This window comes from Pelobates fuscus, chromosome 10 (genome assembly GCF_036172605.1).
Source record: "Pelobates fuscus isolate aPelFus1 chromosome 10, aPelFus1.pri, whole genome shotgun sequence".
NCBI lineage: Eukaryota > Metazoa > Chordata > Amphibia > Anura > Pelobatidae > Pelobates > Pelobates fuscus.
In genome coordinates this window covers 13,441,329-13,456,956 of record NC_086326.1, presented here as the reverse complement: position 1 = coordinate 13,456,956, position 15,628 = coordinate 13,441,329, and the positions used below count along the sequence as shown (strand labels likewise).

Below are 15,628 nucleotides of genomic sequence, written 5' to 3'. Positions count from 1 at the left end.
TTCTTAAATAAATAAATTTTTCCCATATTATGTAAACTAATTGCATGCTAGTAAGTTTGTTTTCTCCAACTGCTTATGATTACATTTTCTTTAAAGGGACGCTATAGTCACCAGAACAACTACAGCTTTTAGTTATTCTGGCAAGTATAGCATGTCCCTGCAGGCTTTTGAATGTAAGAGAAAAGGCAGTGTTTACATTACTGCCTAGGGACACCTCCAGTGGCCACTCACACGGCAACTAGAGATGCTTCCTTAGCCAGTGCTGCACAATGTGTAGCATCTGCACATTCTGCTTGGAGGTGGTGAACTTTCCCCATAGAGACACATAGAAACATAGAATGTGACGGCAGATAAGAACCATTCGGCCCATCTAGTATACCCAATTTTCTAAATACTTTCATTAGTCCCTAGCCTTATCTTATAGTTAGGATAGCCTATTGCCTATCCCACGCATGCTTAAACTCCTTTACTGTGTTAACCTCTACCACTTCAGTTGGAAGGCTATTCCATGCATCCACTATCCTCTCAGTAAAGTAATATTTCCTGATATTATTTTTAAACCTTTGTCCCTCTAATGTAAGACTATGTCCTCTTGTTGTGGTAGTTTTTTCTCTTTTAAATATAGTCTCCTCCTTTACCGTGTTGATTCCCTTTATGTATTTAAATGTTTCTATCATATCCCCCCTGTCTCATCTTCCCTCCAAGCTATACATGTTAAGATCCTTTAACCTTTCCTGGTAAGTTTTATCCTGCAATCCATGAACCAGTTTAGTAGCCCTTCTCTGAACTCTCTCTAAGGTATCAATATCCTTCTGAAGATACGGTTTCCAGTACTGCGTACAATACTCCAAGTGAGGTCTCACCAGTGTTCTGCACAATGGCATGAGCACTTCCCTCTTTCTACTGCTAATACCTCTCCCTATACAACCAAGCATTCTGCTAGCATTTCCTGCTGCTCTATTACACACTGCGGTAATGCATCTCTCTATGAGGAGATACGGATTGGTGTAGCACTGTGTTTTGCTGCGCATGCGCAATAGCCTCCCAATGCTTTTTCCTATGGGAAAGCATTGGATTGGCTAAGATTATTACATTTTAAGATCTCAACCAAAGTTTCATCAGAGAAACATTGCATTGAGAGTAGAGCTTACTATAACGGATATGAATGTGAGAGGGTTCACATACACTAAGAGAAGCCACTCAAACAGCAAATCAACTGGTTAAAATAAGCATTCATATAGAGGATACACAGCAGTAGCCATGTACCATGGTTATCCAATCTGTTTCATTAAAGCGGCTCTGTCACCTCCTGGGGATAAAGATTTTATCTTTAGTAAATGCTCTTTTTAAAAGTAAATAAAAAAATAGAAGAAAAGAAAAAAAAAGGTGGAAGCTACAGGAAAGACACTCAAAAGATGGGGTTAACCCACAATGGACTACCAAGGTAGTAACAAGAAAGAGAAGACAAGCTATGAGTGCCCTTAGTGGATCAAAATATCATTAAAATTTAACTTTTAATAGTACGAAAAATATAAAACAATTGGAGGAAAAAATAAAAAATGTTGAAAATAACTTTTAGTGAATTTACAGTAAGTGTAAACGTATGTACAGCAAAACAAAAGAAAAGAACCAAAAAATAAGTGCTAATCAAAATCTGTAAGCTAGATGGTGAATACACGTATACCTATATTATAATGGTATATTTGTGCACATAGTATCGCGGCACATCTACCCCAAATTGCAATGTGGGTGACATTCGATACTTCAAGTAGTTTGCAATTCGGAGAACACTGAATTGGGGTCTAATGGGCAGCTGCTGCCGAGTTTCTGAGCATGAATCAGCCCTGTGACCTATGTAAAGAGAGACCTTCAATCGCTGATAAAATGTCCAGCGTATTTGACAGGTGTGTTAAACGATCACAGTCAAGATGAGGATTAATCTTTCTAGTGATAAATCATAATTAAATGAAGTGCTGTACAAATATACACAGAAGATATGGTAGCTGTATGCAACTGATAGTTCAATAGCAATCAGTGTAACGTGTGAGCGACCAATTAGACAAAAAAAATCGAACACTGAAAGTGCTGGTAATCAACCCTGTGACCTATGTAGAGAGAGACCTATACTCGCTGATATCCAGCATACTTATTGACAGGTCTACAATGGTCACAGCGCAGATATGGTTCCTTCTTTATAGTGACAAATTATACATAAATGAGGTGCTATACAAATGTTCACTAAAGATATAGCTACATTAGATACATAAAAACACAGAGGACCTGTTCATAAGTTTTCAGGATACCTCTGGTATAAGTAACTTGCAACAAAACAAAGTTGCAGTTAGCTTGCAACAAGACAAAGTTGCAGTAAGAACTGAAATAGTAACAGTAATAATTTACTTGGTAAACGGAGTGGAATGTTGCCACCAACTGCATATAAGTAATGGAGCTAAAATAGTAAATAGTGAAATAATACACTCTGTGGGAAAATTAGAAGGTAAGCAGCTCTAAACACCTAATATGTGGTATCCCCTACACCACCATAACAATAAAAGCATACATACAAAACAATAGGTGGAACCGCTTGAACCTTTGACAATCTGTAAATTTTTACAGATTGTCAAAGGTTCAAGCGGTTCCACCTATTGTTTTGTATGAATGGAGCTAAAATAGCCCAAACTAAACCACAATAACTGTTATAGCCAGCAGACAAAGAGGGAGGGGATAGTATCACGATCGAATGTGTACTGAAGGTGAAAGAATAATGCACAGTAGCATAGATCTACCCCACAATATAGTCTGCTCCGGTCATAACAGCAGGAGTGGTGAACAGTATCCTTCAGAGAGTGCGGTCATGTCGATCTGAGGACCACACACTGAGCTGTTGCACTGAATCCGATGGCCCCTGATGTGCGTGTTTCGTCACACCAACTCTGATTCAGTGCAACAGCTCAGTGTGTGGTCCTCAGATCGACATGACCGCACTCTCTGAAGGATCCTGTTCAAAAGAACTTTCCCACGCTGTGTAAAATGACACAGAGCACTGTGATTGGATGGATTTCAAGCCATCCAATCACAGTGCTCTATGTCATTTTACAAGCGTGGGAAAATTCCAAAGAACTTTCCCACGCTTGTAAAATGACACAGAGCACTGTGATTTGGATGGTTTGAAATCCATCCAATCACAGTGCTCTGTGTCATTTTACACAGCGTGGGAAAGTTCTTTTGAATTTTCCCATGCTGTGTAAAATGACACAGAGCACTCTGATTGGCTTAAGCCAACCAATCAGTGTGTTCTAAGCCTAATTGCAGGGCGGGGCAAGGCTTTATAAGCCTTGACCCGCCCTGCGGAGCTCAGTACGCGGCGTGCCCTCCATGGGTGAACATGGATTAATTTTTGTTTGCGCTCGTTTTTTTTTTTTTTTTTAAAGTGCGACGGGTATGATGGATTTTTATTTGGCCTTTTGGGGGGCTGAAGAAAGAAGAATTTAGAAAAAAAGAAGACGTCAAATGGTAAGTTTAATTTTTTTTTTTTACAGGTTAGTTATTTTATTCCCCCCTCACTATTTTTAGGGTGAGGGGGGTAGGTAGGGGATAGAATGTTTTGGGTGAGGGGGGTGACTAGGGGCTTGGGACCCCTAGTCACCTTGATGGGGGGGGTTCATTTAGGGGTGGGGGAAGGGGGAGGACAGGAGGTCCCCCCCCTTATTGTTTTATTAGGGCCCCCACCCACCGCGCAGGGGTGGGGGCCAGGGGGGAGGACAGTAGGTCCCCCCCCCTTATTGTTTTATTAGGGCCCCCACCCACCGCTCAGGGGTGGGGGCCAGTAGGTCCCCCCCCCTTATTGTTTTATTAGGGCCCCCACCCACTGCCCAGGGGTGGGGGCCAGGGGGGGGAGGACAATAGGTCCCCCCCTTATTGTTTTATTAGGGCCCCCACCCACCACGCAGGGGTGGAGGCCGGGGGGGAGGACAATAGGTCCCCCCCCATTATTGTTTTATTAGGGCCCCCACCCACTGCGCAGGGGTGGGGGCCAGGGGGGGGAGGACAATAGGTGCCCCCCCCTATTGTTTTATTAGGGCCCCCACCCACCGCTCAGGGTTGGGGGCCGGGGGGAGGACAGTAGGTCCCCCTCCTTATTGTTTTATTAGGGCCCCCACCCACCGCGCAGGGGTGGGGGCCGGGGAGGACAATAGGTGTCCCCCCCCTTGTTGTTTTATTAGGGCCCCCACCCACCGCACAGGGGTGGGGGCCGGACAATAGGTCCCCCCCCCATTATTGTTTTATTAGGGCCCCCACCCACTGCGCAGGGGTGGGGGCCAGGGGGGGGGGAAGGACAATAGGTGCCCCCCCTATTGTTTTATTAGGGCCCCCACCCACCGCTCAGGGTTGGGGGCCGGGGGGAGGACAGTAGGTCCCCCTCCTTATTGTTTTATTAAGGCTCCCACCCACCGCGCAGGGGTGGGGGCCGGGGAGGACAATAGGTGTCCCCCCTATTGTTTTATTAGGGCCCTCACCCACCGCTCAGGGGTGGGGGCCGGGGGGGGAGGACAATAGGTCCCCCCCTTATTGTTTTATTAGGGCCCCCACCCACTGCGCAGGGGTGGGGGCCAGGGGGGGGGGAGGACAATAGGTGCCCCCCCTATTGTTTTATTAGGGCCCCCACCCACCGCTCAGGGTTGGGGGCCGGGGGGAGGACAGTAGGTCCCCCTCCTTATTGTTTTATTAAGGCCCCCACCCACCGCGCAGGGGTGGGGGCCGGGGAGGACAATAGGTGTCCCCCCCTATTGTTTTATTAGGGCCCTCACCCACCGCTCAGGGGTGGGGGCCGGGGGTGAGGACAATAGGTCCCCCCCTTATTGTTTTATTAGGGCCCCCACCCACCGCTCAAGGGTGGGGGCCAGGGGTGGGGGCCAGTAGGTCCCCCCCTTATTGTTTTATTAGGGCCCCCACCCACCGCGCAGGGGTGGGGGCCGGGGGGAGGACAGTAGGCCCCCCCCCCTTATTGTTTTATTAGGGCCCCGCAGGGGTGGGGGCCGGGGAGGACAAAAGGTGTTCGATTTTTTTGTCTAATTGGTCGCTCACACGTTACACTGATTGCTATTGAACTATCAGTTGCATACAGCTACCATATCTTCTGTGTATATTTGTACAGCACTTCATTTAATTATGATTTATCACTAGAAAGATTAATCCTCATCTTGACTGTGATCGTTTAACACACCTGTCAAATACGCTGGACATTTTATCAGCGATTGAAGGTCTCTCTTTACATAGGTCACAGGGCTGATTCATGCTCAGAAACTCGGCAGCAGCTGCCCATTAGACCCCAATTCAGTGTTCTCCGAATTGCAAACTACTTGAAGTATCGAATGTCACCCACATTGCAATTTGGGGTAGATGTGCCGCGATACTATGTGCACAAATATACCATTATAATATAGGTATACGTGTATTCACCATCTAGCTTACAGATTTTGATTAGCACTTATTTTTTGGTTCTTTTCTTTTGTTTTGCTGTACATACGTTTACACTTACTGTAAATTCACTAAAAGTTATTTTCAACATTGTGACGAAACCAATCTCGCCACATTGTATTGGAGGAGCCTGGTTGCCTGCCTGCTGCCTTTGGACTATGGCCCTGGGAGATTGGGCCCTTTACAAACAGTATTCGGCCCTAACAGAGTGCATGTCACTCATTCTGGCCCTTTAAATACAGTGGGGTCCTTTGGTACTTGCCCTGTGTGAGCAGTGATACCCCCCAGATAGCTATGCCATGGAGCCTATTCATATAATGAAAGACTATGGGAAAGACTTTGGCTCCATGGCAATTAAACTGTATTTGTGTGGTCTGCGTGCCATTCACCTAATAATGTGCACACAGACCTGAGCTATCTGGGGATATGTTAAATGTCTGTGTTTAATGTATAAAATGTGACTTTATGTATTTTAAAGAGTTTAATGTTGTTTTGCAACCATGTGGTTAATGGAGTCTGCCTCTTTTCCTGGATAATTAGATTCCTTCTCCAATTATCTCCAGGGCAGAAGGGAGGAAGCCAGGATGCATTGTGGGGATGTTTTACTTTTACTGTTTGAGCCAGGGGGAATAAAATATACTTTTACTAACTTTTGAACCCCTGGTCTGATTCATGCCATTTTTTAATATGTTGTTCCCCTGAATGGATTGATTGAGGATATGTATTTTTATGTGAATGTGATGTATGGTTGTAAAGTTATGAAAGTTGTGTAAAAGTATATTTTGAACTGTACACATAATGGGATTAAGTGTCACACTAAGGGGAGGGGATGTGTGGGAGGTAACATCTATGTTATTGGTTATTTTATGCCTCCCCCTGGGTGTGGCCTGTATGTGTACTCATGTAATAAAAACCAGGCTGGGTGCCCAGCACCTCAGACCACTGCTTGACCCTCAACACGGAGCCTTGTCTCGTTCTTGGGGGGATTCACTGTATGCTGTTGGAGATTGATTGCTAAGGAGTCTAAGCTGATGTCTGCTTTTCCTATTCATCTGCTAGCAGCTATTCGTGAGGTTCCAGTTGGAGTGCTACCTTATTCACCTATATCCAGTTCGTGAGTTTTGATGTTCTGCAGTAGCTGTGCCTTTCTGTAAAAAGGGGATTATCGCCTAAACCGATTTTATTCCCTTTTATGCTGAAACGGTCCGTAACAATTGGTGGCAAGCGGCGGGATCGTTCCTACAGCCAGAAGGACAGCTACAGAACACCATTGCTTTGGATTTTTACAATTTGAGGGCAACGCATGTCCCAGTACAGCGACCCTAAAAGCAACAGCATGGAACCAGCAGTGGAGTACGATGAGGGTGACATGGATGACCGGGATGCATTAAGGAAAGGCATCTGGTACCAGGCACTGGGCATTGTGGAATACCAACGAGGTGAGAGACTTCCCAAGGAGGATCAGCGTTTGCAGGAGCGACTAGCCCTGCGGATGCCCTTCCTGGGAGAGCAGCCCAGGGAGGAATGGGTAAAAGAATTGGAGCTCCGGGTATGGCAGGAGATGTGGCTGGAGGATGCCTACCAGGCGCTTTGGTGGTATGTTGCACAGCACCTGACCTGGACAGCCGAGCATGACAAGCCAGAGGGAGAGGAGTTTGATGGTCCTGGCTTGTTATGGGAGTCTTTCTCAGAGCCTGAATTTGGGAGCCCCACACAAGCCCGGTTCAGTGATCTCTTTGAGTGGAGGGAGAGCAGGTATGACTGGGACGACACTCATGAAATTGAGCAAGACCTGGTCCACCTGGTAACCCGGGAGATGGAACTAGAACAGGACTACCAACAGCTGTTCCAATATTATGAGAAAGCTCAGCAGGACAGCAGCAGGACAGACCCAGAGCCAGACCCATTCAGAGAGGACGAGATGGTACAATTTTACTGGGAAGAACCCCAGGTGGCCAGTGGAGATGGGACCGAGGTCTCTCCACCGAGCCTGCAGGGAATTGGGAGCCCAGTCTCCATTCCCCAGCGGCAGTGTAAAGTGCAGGGAGTGGAGAGCAGTATCCTCCCTCCCCAGCGGCAGGCTGAGTTACAGGGGGCAGAGGTAGTTGTTCCTGCCCCCCAGCAGCAGAGTGATATGCCAGGAGGGCAATGTGAAGTGCAGGGAGAGGAGAGCAGCGTCCTCCCTCCCCAGCGGCAGGCTGAGTTACAGGGGGCAGAGGTAGTTGTTCCTGCCCCCCAGCAGCAGAGTGATATGCCAGGAGGGCAATGTGAAGTGCAGGGAGAGGAGAGCAGTGTCCTCCCTGCCCAGCGGCAGGCTGAGTTACAGGGGGCAGAGGTAGTTGTTCCTGCCCCCCAGCAGCAGAGTGATATGCCAGGAGGGCAATGTGAAGTGCAGGGAGAGGAGAGCAGCCTCCTCCCTCCCCAGCGGCAGGCTGAGTTACAGGGGGCAGAGGTAGTTGTTCCTGCCCCCCAGCAGCAGAGTGATATGCCAGGAGGGCAATGTGGAATACAGGGAGAGGAGAGCAGCGTCCTCCCTCCCCAGCGGCAGGCTGAGTTACAGGGGGCAGAGGTAGTTGTTCCTGCCCCCCAGCAGCAGAGTGATATGCCAGGAGGGCAATGTGGAATACAGGGAGAGGAGAGCAGCGTCCTCCCTCCCCAGCGGCAGCGTGATTTTTCGGGAATTGGGAGCCCAGTCTCCATTCTCCAGCGGCAGAGTATCCCGCAGGGAATAGAGAGCCCTGTCTCCTTTCCCCAGCGGCAGGATTCTGTATTGGGAGGAGAGACAGTCGGTCTCCCTCCGCAAAGACTAGAAATATGTATGGGAGAGGAGCTTGTTACCACCTCTCCCCAGCGGCGGATCATTAATGGGCAGAGTGTTCTATCGGGAGAGGAGCTTGTTACCCCCTCTCCCCAGCGGCAGCTTAATGTACCAGGGGGAGACTGTAAACCCCCCACCAGTGCAGATGGGACCGTGGTCTCTGCACTTACCACACAGGGGGTAGGGATGGTCGGTCCTAACCCCCCACGACAGAGCTGTGGATCCAAGGGGGAGACAACCGGTCTCCCCCCTCAGCAGCAGAGCTATGCAACTAAGGGGGAGACAGTCCGTCTCCAGCAACCAGGCTCCAACCAGACTACTCCGGTGGTAGTGCTGGCACCAGGACAGAGTACCGCTGGTCTCTGCCCACTCAGCAACCCACCAAGGCAGCCTACCAGTCCCCTACACAGCCGTGGTGAGGCACCTGGCCATGGACAAACTTCTCCTCTACCCAGGTGTAGTAACTATTTATTGTGGGTGGGCTGTACTGTTTTTTTTGCTTTGTGGGTGGGTTGCTGGACTAACAAGGGCACTGACCGGCAGGAGGTCAGGTACCCTGTTAGTCTTTTTGGAAAGGGGGAGAGATGTGACGAAACCAATCTCGCCACATTGTATTGGAGGAGCCTGGTTGCCTGCCTGCTGCCTTTGGACTATGGCCCTGGGAGATTGGGCCCTTTACAAACAGTATTCGGCCCTAACAGAGTGCATGTCACTCATTCTGGCCCTTTAAATACAGTGGGGTCCTTTGGTACTTGCCCTGTGTGAGCAGTGATACCCCCCAGATAGCTATGCCATGGAGCCTATTCATATAATGAAAGACTTTGGCTCCATGGCAATTAAACTGTATTTGTGTGGTCTGCGTGCCATTCACCTAATAATGTGCACGCAGACCTGAGCTATCTGGGGATATGTTAAATGTCTGTGTTTAATGTATAAAATGTGACTTTATGTATTTTAAAGAGTTTTATGTTGTTTTGCAACCATGTGGTTAATGGAGTCTGCCTCTTTTCCTGGATAATTAGATTCCTTCTCCAATTATCTCCAGGGCAGAAGGGAGGAAGCCAGGATGCATTGTGGGGATGTTTTACTTTTACTGTTTGAGCCAGGGGGAATAAAATATACTTTTACTAACTTTTGAACCCCTGGTCTGATTCATGCCATTTTTTAATATGTTGTTCCCCTGAATGGATTGATTGAGGATATGAATTTTTATGTGAATGTGATGTATGGTTGTAAAGTTATGAAAGTTGTGTAAAAGTATATTTTGAACTGTACACATAATGGGATTAAGTGTCACACTAAGGGGAGGGGATGTGTGGGAGTACATCTATGTTATTGGTTATTTTATGCCTCCCCCTGGGTGTGGCCTGTATGTGTACTCATGTAATAAAAACCAGGCTGGGTGCCCAGCACCTCAGACCACTGCTTGACCCTCAACACGGAGCCTTGTCTCGTTCTTGGGGGGGATTCACTGTATGCTGTTGGAGATTGATTGCTAAGGAGTGTAAGCTGATGTCTGCTTTTCCTATTTATCTGCTAGCAGCTATTCGTGAGGTTCCAGTTGGAGTGCTACCTTATTCACCTATATCCAGTTCGTGAGTTTTGATGTTCTGCAGTAGCTGTGCCTTTCTGTAAAAAGGGGATTATCGCCTAAACCGATTTTATTCCCTTTTATGCTGAAACGGTCCGTAACAAACATTTTTTATTTTTTCCTCCAATTGTTTTATATTTTTCGTACTATTAAAAGTTAAATTTTAATGATATTTTGATCCACTAAGGGCACTCATAGCTTGTCTTCTCTTTCCTAAATAAAAAAATACACTAAAAAAAAAAAAAAAAAAAAAAAAAAAAAAAGATGGTGAGTGGGAGAGAGAGAGAGATGATCTGACTAGATTACAGCCACATTCTGCTGGAAGTTAAACCATTTAAAGACCCAGAGTTTAAGATCTCTACAATACAATAAAAGGAAAGAATGATAAAATCAGTATTAACTTAATATAAAACAACCCCCCCCCCCAAAAAAAAAACCCGAATAAGTTCTGACATACCTGGCTTTTGAGATGGTTTAAAAAATGTGGTTATTGTTTGATTTCTGGAAAAAAGAACAGGTTTTGGAATTAGATGCCATATGCATGGTAGGTAAACAACAAGGTACACAAAAAGCAAATTGCGCATAAGATTAACTTATAATGAGTCTAGATTAAAATAAAATAAAACATCAATATAGAAAAAAAAATAAAAATCAAAAATTCAGAAGAGTCAACTTTGAAATTAAATAAACTAACAAGCCACAAAATAGGTTCAAACACAGCAGCTTCCAGGGCGGATAAAAAAAATAAAAAGCCAAAATTATAATAAAGGAAGTTTCAAAGGTTAAATAAATAGAATCTGGAGGTAATCACCCAGGAACACCCTGCCTGTATATCAGGACTGGGCAAATCCCAGGCACCAGGTCTCCATGGTGACTACAAATTTTGCCCGGGCGTCTGGGATTGGTCGGCCCGTTCCCTCCCTCCTTCCTCTGCCAACTTGAAGGGCTCCATGGAGAGCGTGGAGACACTGAATGTAGGTGCTTCACATTGTGCAACACTGAGATAGGAGATACTTTAATGGCCATTTGCTGCCTAGTAACGCCTCTGGTGACGGTCACTCAATGTAAACACTGCCTTTTCTCTAAAGAGTTTACTTTGAAAAGCCTGCAGAGAATCTATAGACATCAGAACACTAAATTAAGCTGTAGTAGTTCTGGTGACTATAGTGTCCCTTTAAGAATTGTATTTTTGTCGTTGGGGAAAAAAATGGCTCCTAACTTTTTTAGCTGGCTCCTAGATTGAAAGCAAATTTGTCAAGCCCTGCTGTATATATAGTTTTCTTTTTAAGTCAATCTGTATTTTTATTGAGGCAGTTAGTAAATAGACATTACAGATACAAATCAGAAGTGGTTATTATTCACAGTTAGTTAATATGTCACGTTTATATTGTTAAGGCCTAATTTTAAAAGAAAAACAAGTAAAGACCATCTTTCCCCGAAAATAAGGCAGGGCACTAAGGCTTATTTTGGGGGAGGAATACGTGTGCTAGAAAGCAGGTCTACGTTCGGGAGAATTCCCCCAAACATAGACCAGTTCACTAGGGCATGGAATCCTGCAAATCTATGTTCTGGGAAACTTTCCCGAACATAGATTAGCTTACTCGCCAATGGAATACTGCATATCTATGTTCGGGGAAACTTCCCAGAACATAGACTATTTTACTCGCAAATAGAATCCCGCGAATCTATGATTAGGTATATTTCCCCAAACATGGATTCGCTTACTCACGAATGGAATCCCGCAAATCTGTTACATTAGCGAAAGACTAGGGCTTATTTTCGGAGCATCCCCCGAAAGTGAGCTAGGACTTATTGTCGGGGAAACACGGGTAGAGTACTAGTAAAACAAACATGTCTTGTTACTATTGCAGGCTAAACAGACAGTCGCTAGACATGGAGATTAAAATAGGTTTTGCCTAAAAATTACTACGGAGGCTCCTAAAAGCTGCATATCACTGTGACAGACCTCCCTGTCTCTAGATTATCACTGAAAAACTTGTTTTGTCTATTTGTTCGTCAGTTTCCGGTTGCTCGTCTATTTCCCTGGTTTCATTCACTAAAACGAACTACCGAATGGCTGGCCACCCAGCAGGGAAGTGTGCTGCTTTTTAACCTGATCGCCTTGACACTGTGTCAACCGCAGCCACTTCCATCTCCCGGTCGGCTGGGTGGTCGCCGTTTGTATGTGTGAACACGAGGTGGCGGCCATCTTGGAAGTCGAACTACCCAGCGGTGTTTTGTCGTTGAGCGTCTGGAACTGTTGTCGGACATGCAATTGCACGAACACCGCTGAGACTTCCATCCCACGAGCAGGTCGATTTTGAACCGCACGAACACGGTGCTGTTCGGTAGTTTTAACCACACGAACTAAAGAAAAGGAACAAACTATTCCTCGACCAGTTGTATTGTGTGTTTCGTGTAAATTGGTATCCTCAAAAGAGTCCGCCCGCACAGCCTGACTTCATGGAACTATCCTGGGCAGGAACCTTGTGTGCGGTCAGTCAAATCTATACCTTGGTGGCGTTTCGGCTCCTTTCGTGGAATCGGAGTGCATTCAACATATGTTGGGCGCTCAGATCCCAGCTACCCGGTGATATAGGACTCAAAGGGGTAACCCACTGTTATATGTATTTTGAGGGGTTTTGTAAGATTGTATTTCCAGGACCTGAAGGGTAATGTGATTATGTCTGTGTTCATACTGCGGTGCCCCTTCAGGTCCAGTGGGGAATGCCCCTGGAAAATGTCAGGAAACTCCTTGCATGGGGACTTACATAAAAGCCAGCCTGTGGCTGTCATTAAACCAGTTCATGCTTGACCCTCAACACAGAGCCTTGTCTCGTGCTTGAGGGGGACATATCTTCAAGGTTCCTGTTTAGCGCTTGGGATTATTTGGTAGCAGACTTCGTACTTGGGGGAAAGAACATCATTTGGCGGCGTTAACCCCTTAACCGGGGTGCCGCCACAATCACTGCACCACAACAGTCTACGTAGTAGTCCCAGGGCCCATTTCAGCCAATCCCCATCAGTGGCAAGGTTGGCACAGTAGGTGATGGAGACAGGTTAGCCGCAGCACCAGGGTAGAACTCCCTTCAAGCCCCCAGGCCTGTGTGGGAGCCAGCATCCATACTGCACAGACTTGTTGCACAGGTGCCAGGTCTTTTTCCCACTGGGGCTGCCAAAGGATCAGGATGGTAGGTGCCACAGTTTGCGGGCGATCGTCGGCATGTGTGCTTGATGCAGATGTATGTGTCGTTATGAGGCTCTCTACCCAGGAAGGCAGGCAAATGGATCGATGTGCGCTGGTACGCTGCGTGTGCCCTGAGGGGGTCCACCTATCCCCGGCACATTGCTGATCTCCATGCGGCTTGATCAGGAAGGCTCCCACATGGTACCAAAGCTTGCGCCTGAAGCCACGATAGATACTGTAGTGAGGCAGTTGGGATGGGCCCAGGCTCTCCGACTCCCTCTTGGGTGATTGAGGTAAATGAGATGCGGTTGGAGCATAACTGAGTGTGCGGTAAACTGGCTTGTGGAACCTATTGGGGACCGTGAGAACCCCCACCATTCCAAAAGGAGGGGCGGCTAGGAGCCAACTAGCAGACTGAAGAGCAGGGAGATAGGTTGCACCCCCCCCCCCGCCTTGTCCCCAATAAGCCGCAATAATGATTCTATGGCTCCCAGTGGAGTCAGAAGTCGAACAATAGTTGTATTTGCTTGCCCGGGTATCCCCGACTGTGGCAGTGTACTTTTAGCAAAAATTGTTGCTGGTTGGGTGGGTTGAGCAGCCGAAAACAGATAAATATTCAGGAGCTAGCGCACCATATGTCCCTGATTTATTGGGTTGCCATTACTTTCCATAATAGGGATATGTTTCCTAAAGTGAATTATTAAACTACATGTAGAGCGTTACCTAGGGATTACCACCAAAATGAAACCAATATAATTATATAGGCTAATTGAATACCCCTATGATAAATATAGATTCAAAGGATTGATTTTTACAAGATTAGGTCCATCATGGGTTCTGTGTGTTGGATAGGTCCATCATGGGTTCTGTGTGTCGGATATAAGTTTAAGTTAATTAATAATGTTTATTTTGACCATTTCATTTGCGTGAGGACTTATTTACAATACTAACCTTTGTGGTTAGTATTGTTTTTTTCCATTTTCTTCTTCATCATATTATTTCAAGAAGCAGCGAGCATGCATACGTGCTTCAGCAGTTAAACAGGAAAAGGCAACGAGACTCACTCAACTCAGTATGCAGGTGCACAGCGTTACAAAATATCCGTCAACCCGAGAGGAGTGTCAGTTGGAGATGGTGGACCAGATAGATTTAATGAACAGACAAGTGACATTAAGGTACTATCATCCCTTTTAGACATCCTTATACTTAGTAAAACAACAGACATCCTCCTACTCTTTTAGTCTTGTTGATATATGCACTTGTATTTTTTCTCTCTTTAAAGGAACAGGAATAGAAACCTGTATTGCTAACGCTATGGTGCTCACTGATATATTTAAACCACCAACTAACCTAAATAAAAATTGGGGAAAAGGATTTACGGTACTTACCTTTTTTTCAGAACCAAGATAGAGACTTAGCAGCCACTCGAACTGCCTCCCGTGACGTCAAGACATCTCTTCTACCAATCCAATCCTCCTTATAGAGGAATATAAGCGCAAGCTTGTGATTCTGATCTCACAGCGGAGGTGCCCCTTGTGGCTGTTAGGCAGACTGCCATTATAGGCGTATTTAAACATGTAACGTAAGTATTGCAGTATCTACTAAATGGCAATGCTTTACATTGCAGGGTTAAAACCAAAGGACCACTTTACCCAGACCACTTCATTGAGAAGAAGCATTTTCTTTAGTGGTTCTTTAATCATTTGAAAGCTTCACTTCACTAATAAAATGATACAACTTTAAAACTGTTGACATCCACCATATTAATGCCTGAATGGTCATAAATTCACTGAAGTTAAACCGATTCTCCCTAAAACACATTAAAAATAACTTATTAAGAATGAACAGATTTAAATCATCACAAACTAATTTTAGAAATATATTAAGACTTGAGAGCGCGTAGTAGCACCAGTAGTCCAACTTCAGTCAGGGGACTTACTAAAGACAACTGGTTTGAAGACATTTAGAGGCTACTGCATAAAAAAATAAAAAGTTCCACACGGGCATACCTGAAGATCTTTCCTCGTTTTGAAATAAGTACTTTCAAAATATAAAACAAAAAACACAGGGCAGGTTGATACCCCAACGATGTACCATTCCAAAATATTTGTTGTTAGTTTATTAGTTCAAAGATAGTTTTTTATTGTCATTAAGGATAAATTCATATAGTATCCTATTCAGAGCTCATACATTTTATCTCATACATTGTCAAGATTTTTTTTCTTTTAACATTTTGAAGGAATACAAACAAATGACAATTTAATGAATTATTTCCATGAACATTTTAATGCTATGACGACCCTGATATGCATTGGTATATGCAATGTTCTACAAACCACTGTTTTTTTGTTTTTAAATACTAGACTCCTATCCCTTTTGGGGTCTCACACTAATTTTGGACATTTAATTGGCTGACGCCCACCCAACTAAAATGCCTAGGGTTGGTATGTTAAAGTGAAGATATTAAATAACCCCTATAGCATTAGTTATACAAATGCATTTAGATCCCCGGTCCCCACTTGCAGTAAGAAGAAAAAAAAAAAAAAAAAAGGAA

At 45.3% G+C, this 15,628-nt stretch overlaps 1 protein-coding gene across 1 annotated transcript in view; it reads right to left on the bottom strand.

Annotated features, from left to right (window-relative positions):
* SLF2 (SMC5-SMC6 complex localization factor 2) overlaps window positions 1-15,628 on the bottom strand; it is a 43,480-nt gene that overhangs the window by 26,718 nt on the left and 1,134 nt on the right. Inside the window, exon 2 of the mRNA XM_063433767.1 lies at window positions 10,345-10,388. Within this exon, the coding sequence (XP_063289837.1) occupies window positions 10,345-10,388 (44 nt within the window). The remainder of the gene's footprint in view (window positions 1-10,344; window positions 10,389-15,628) is intronic.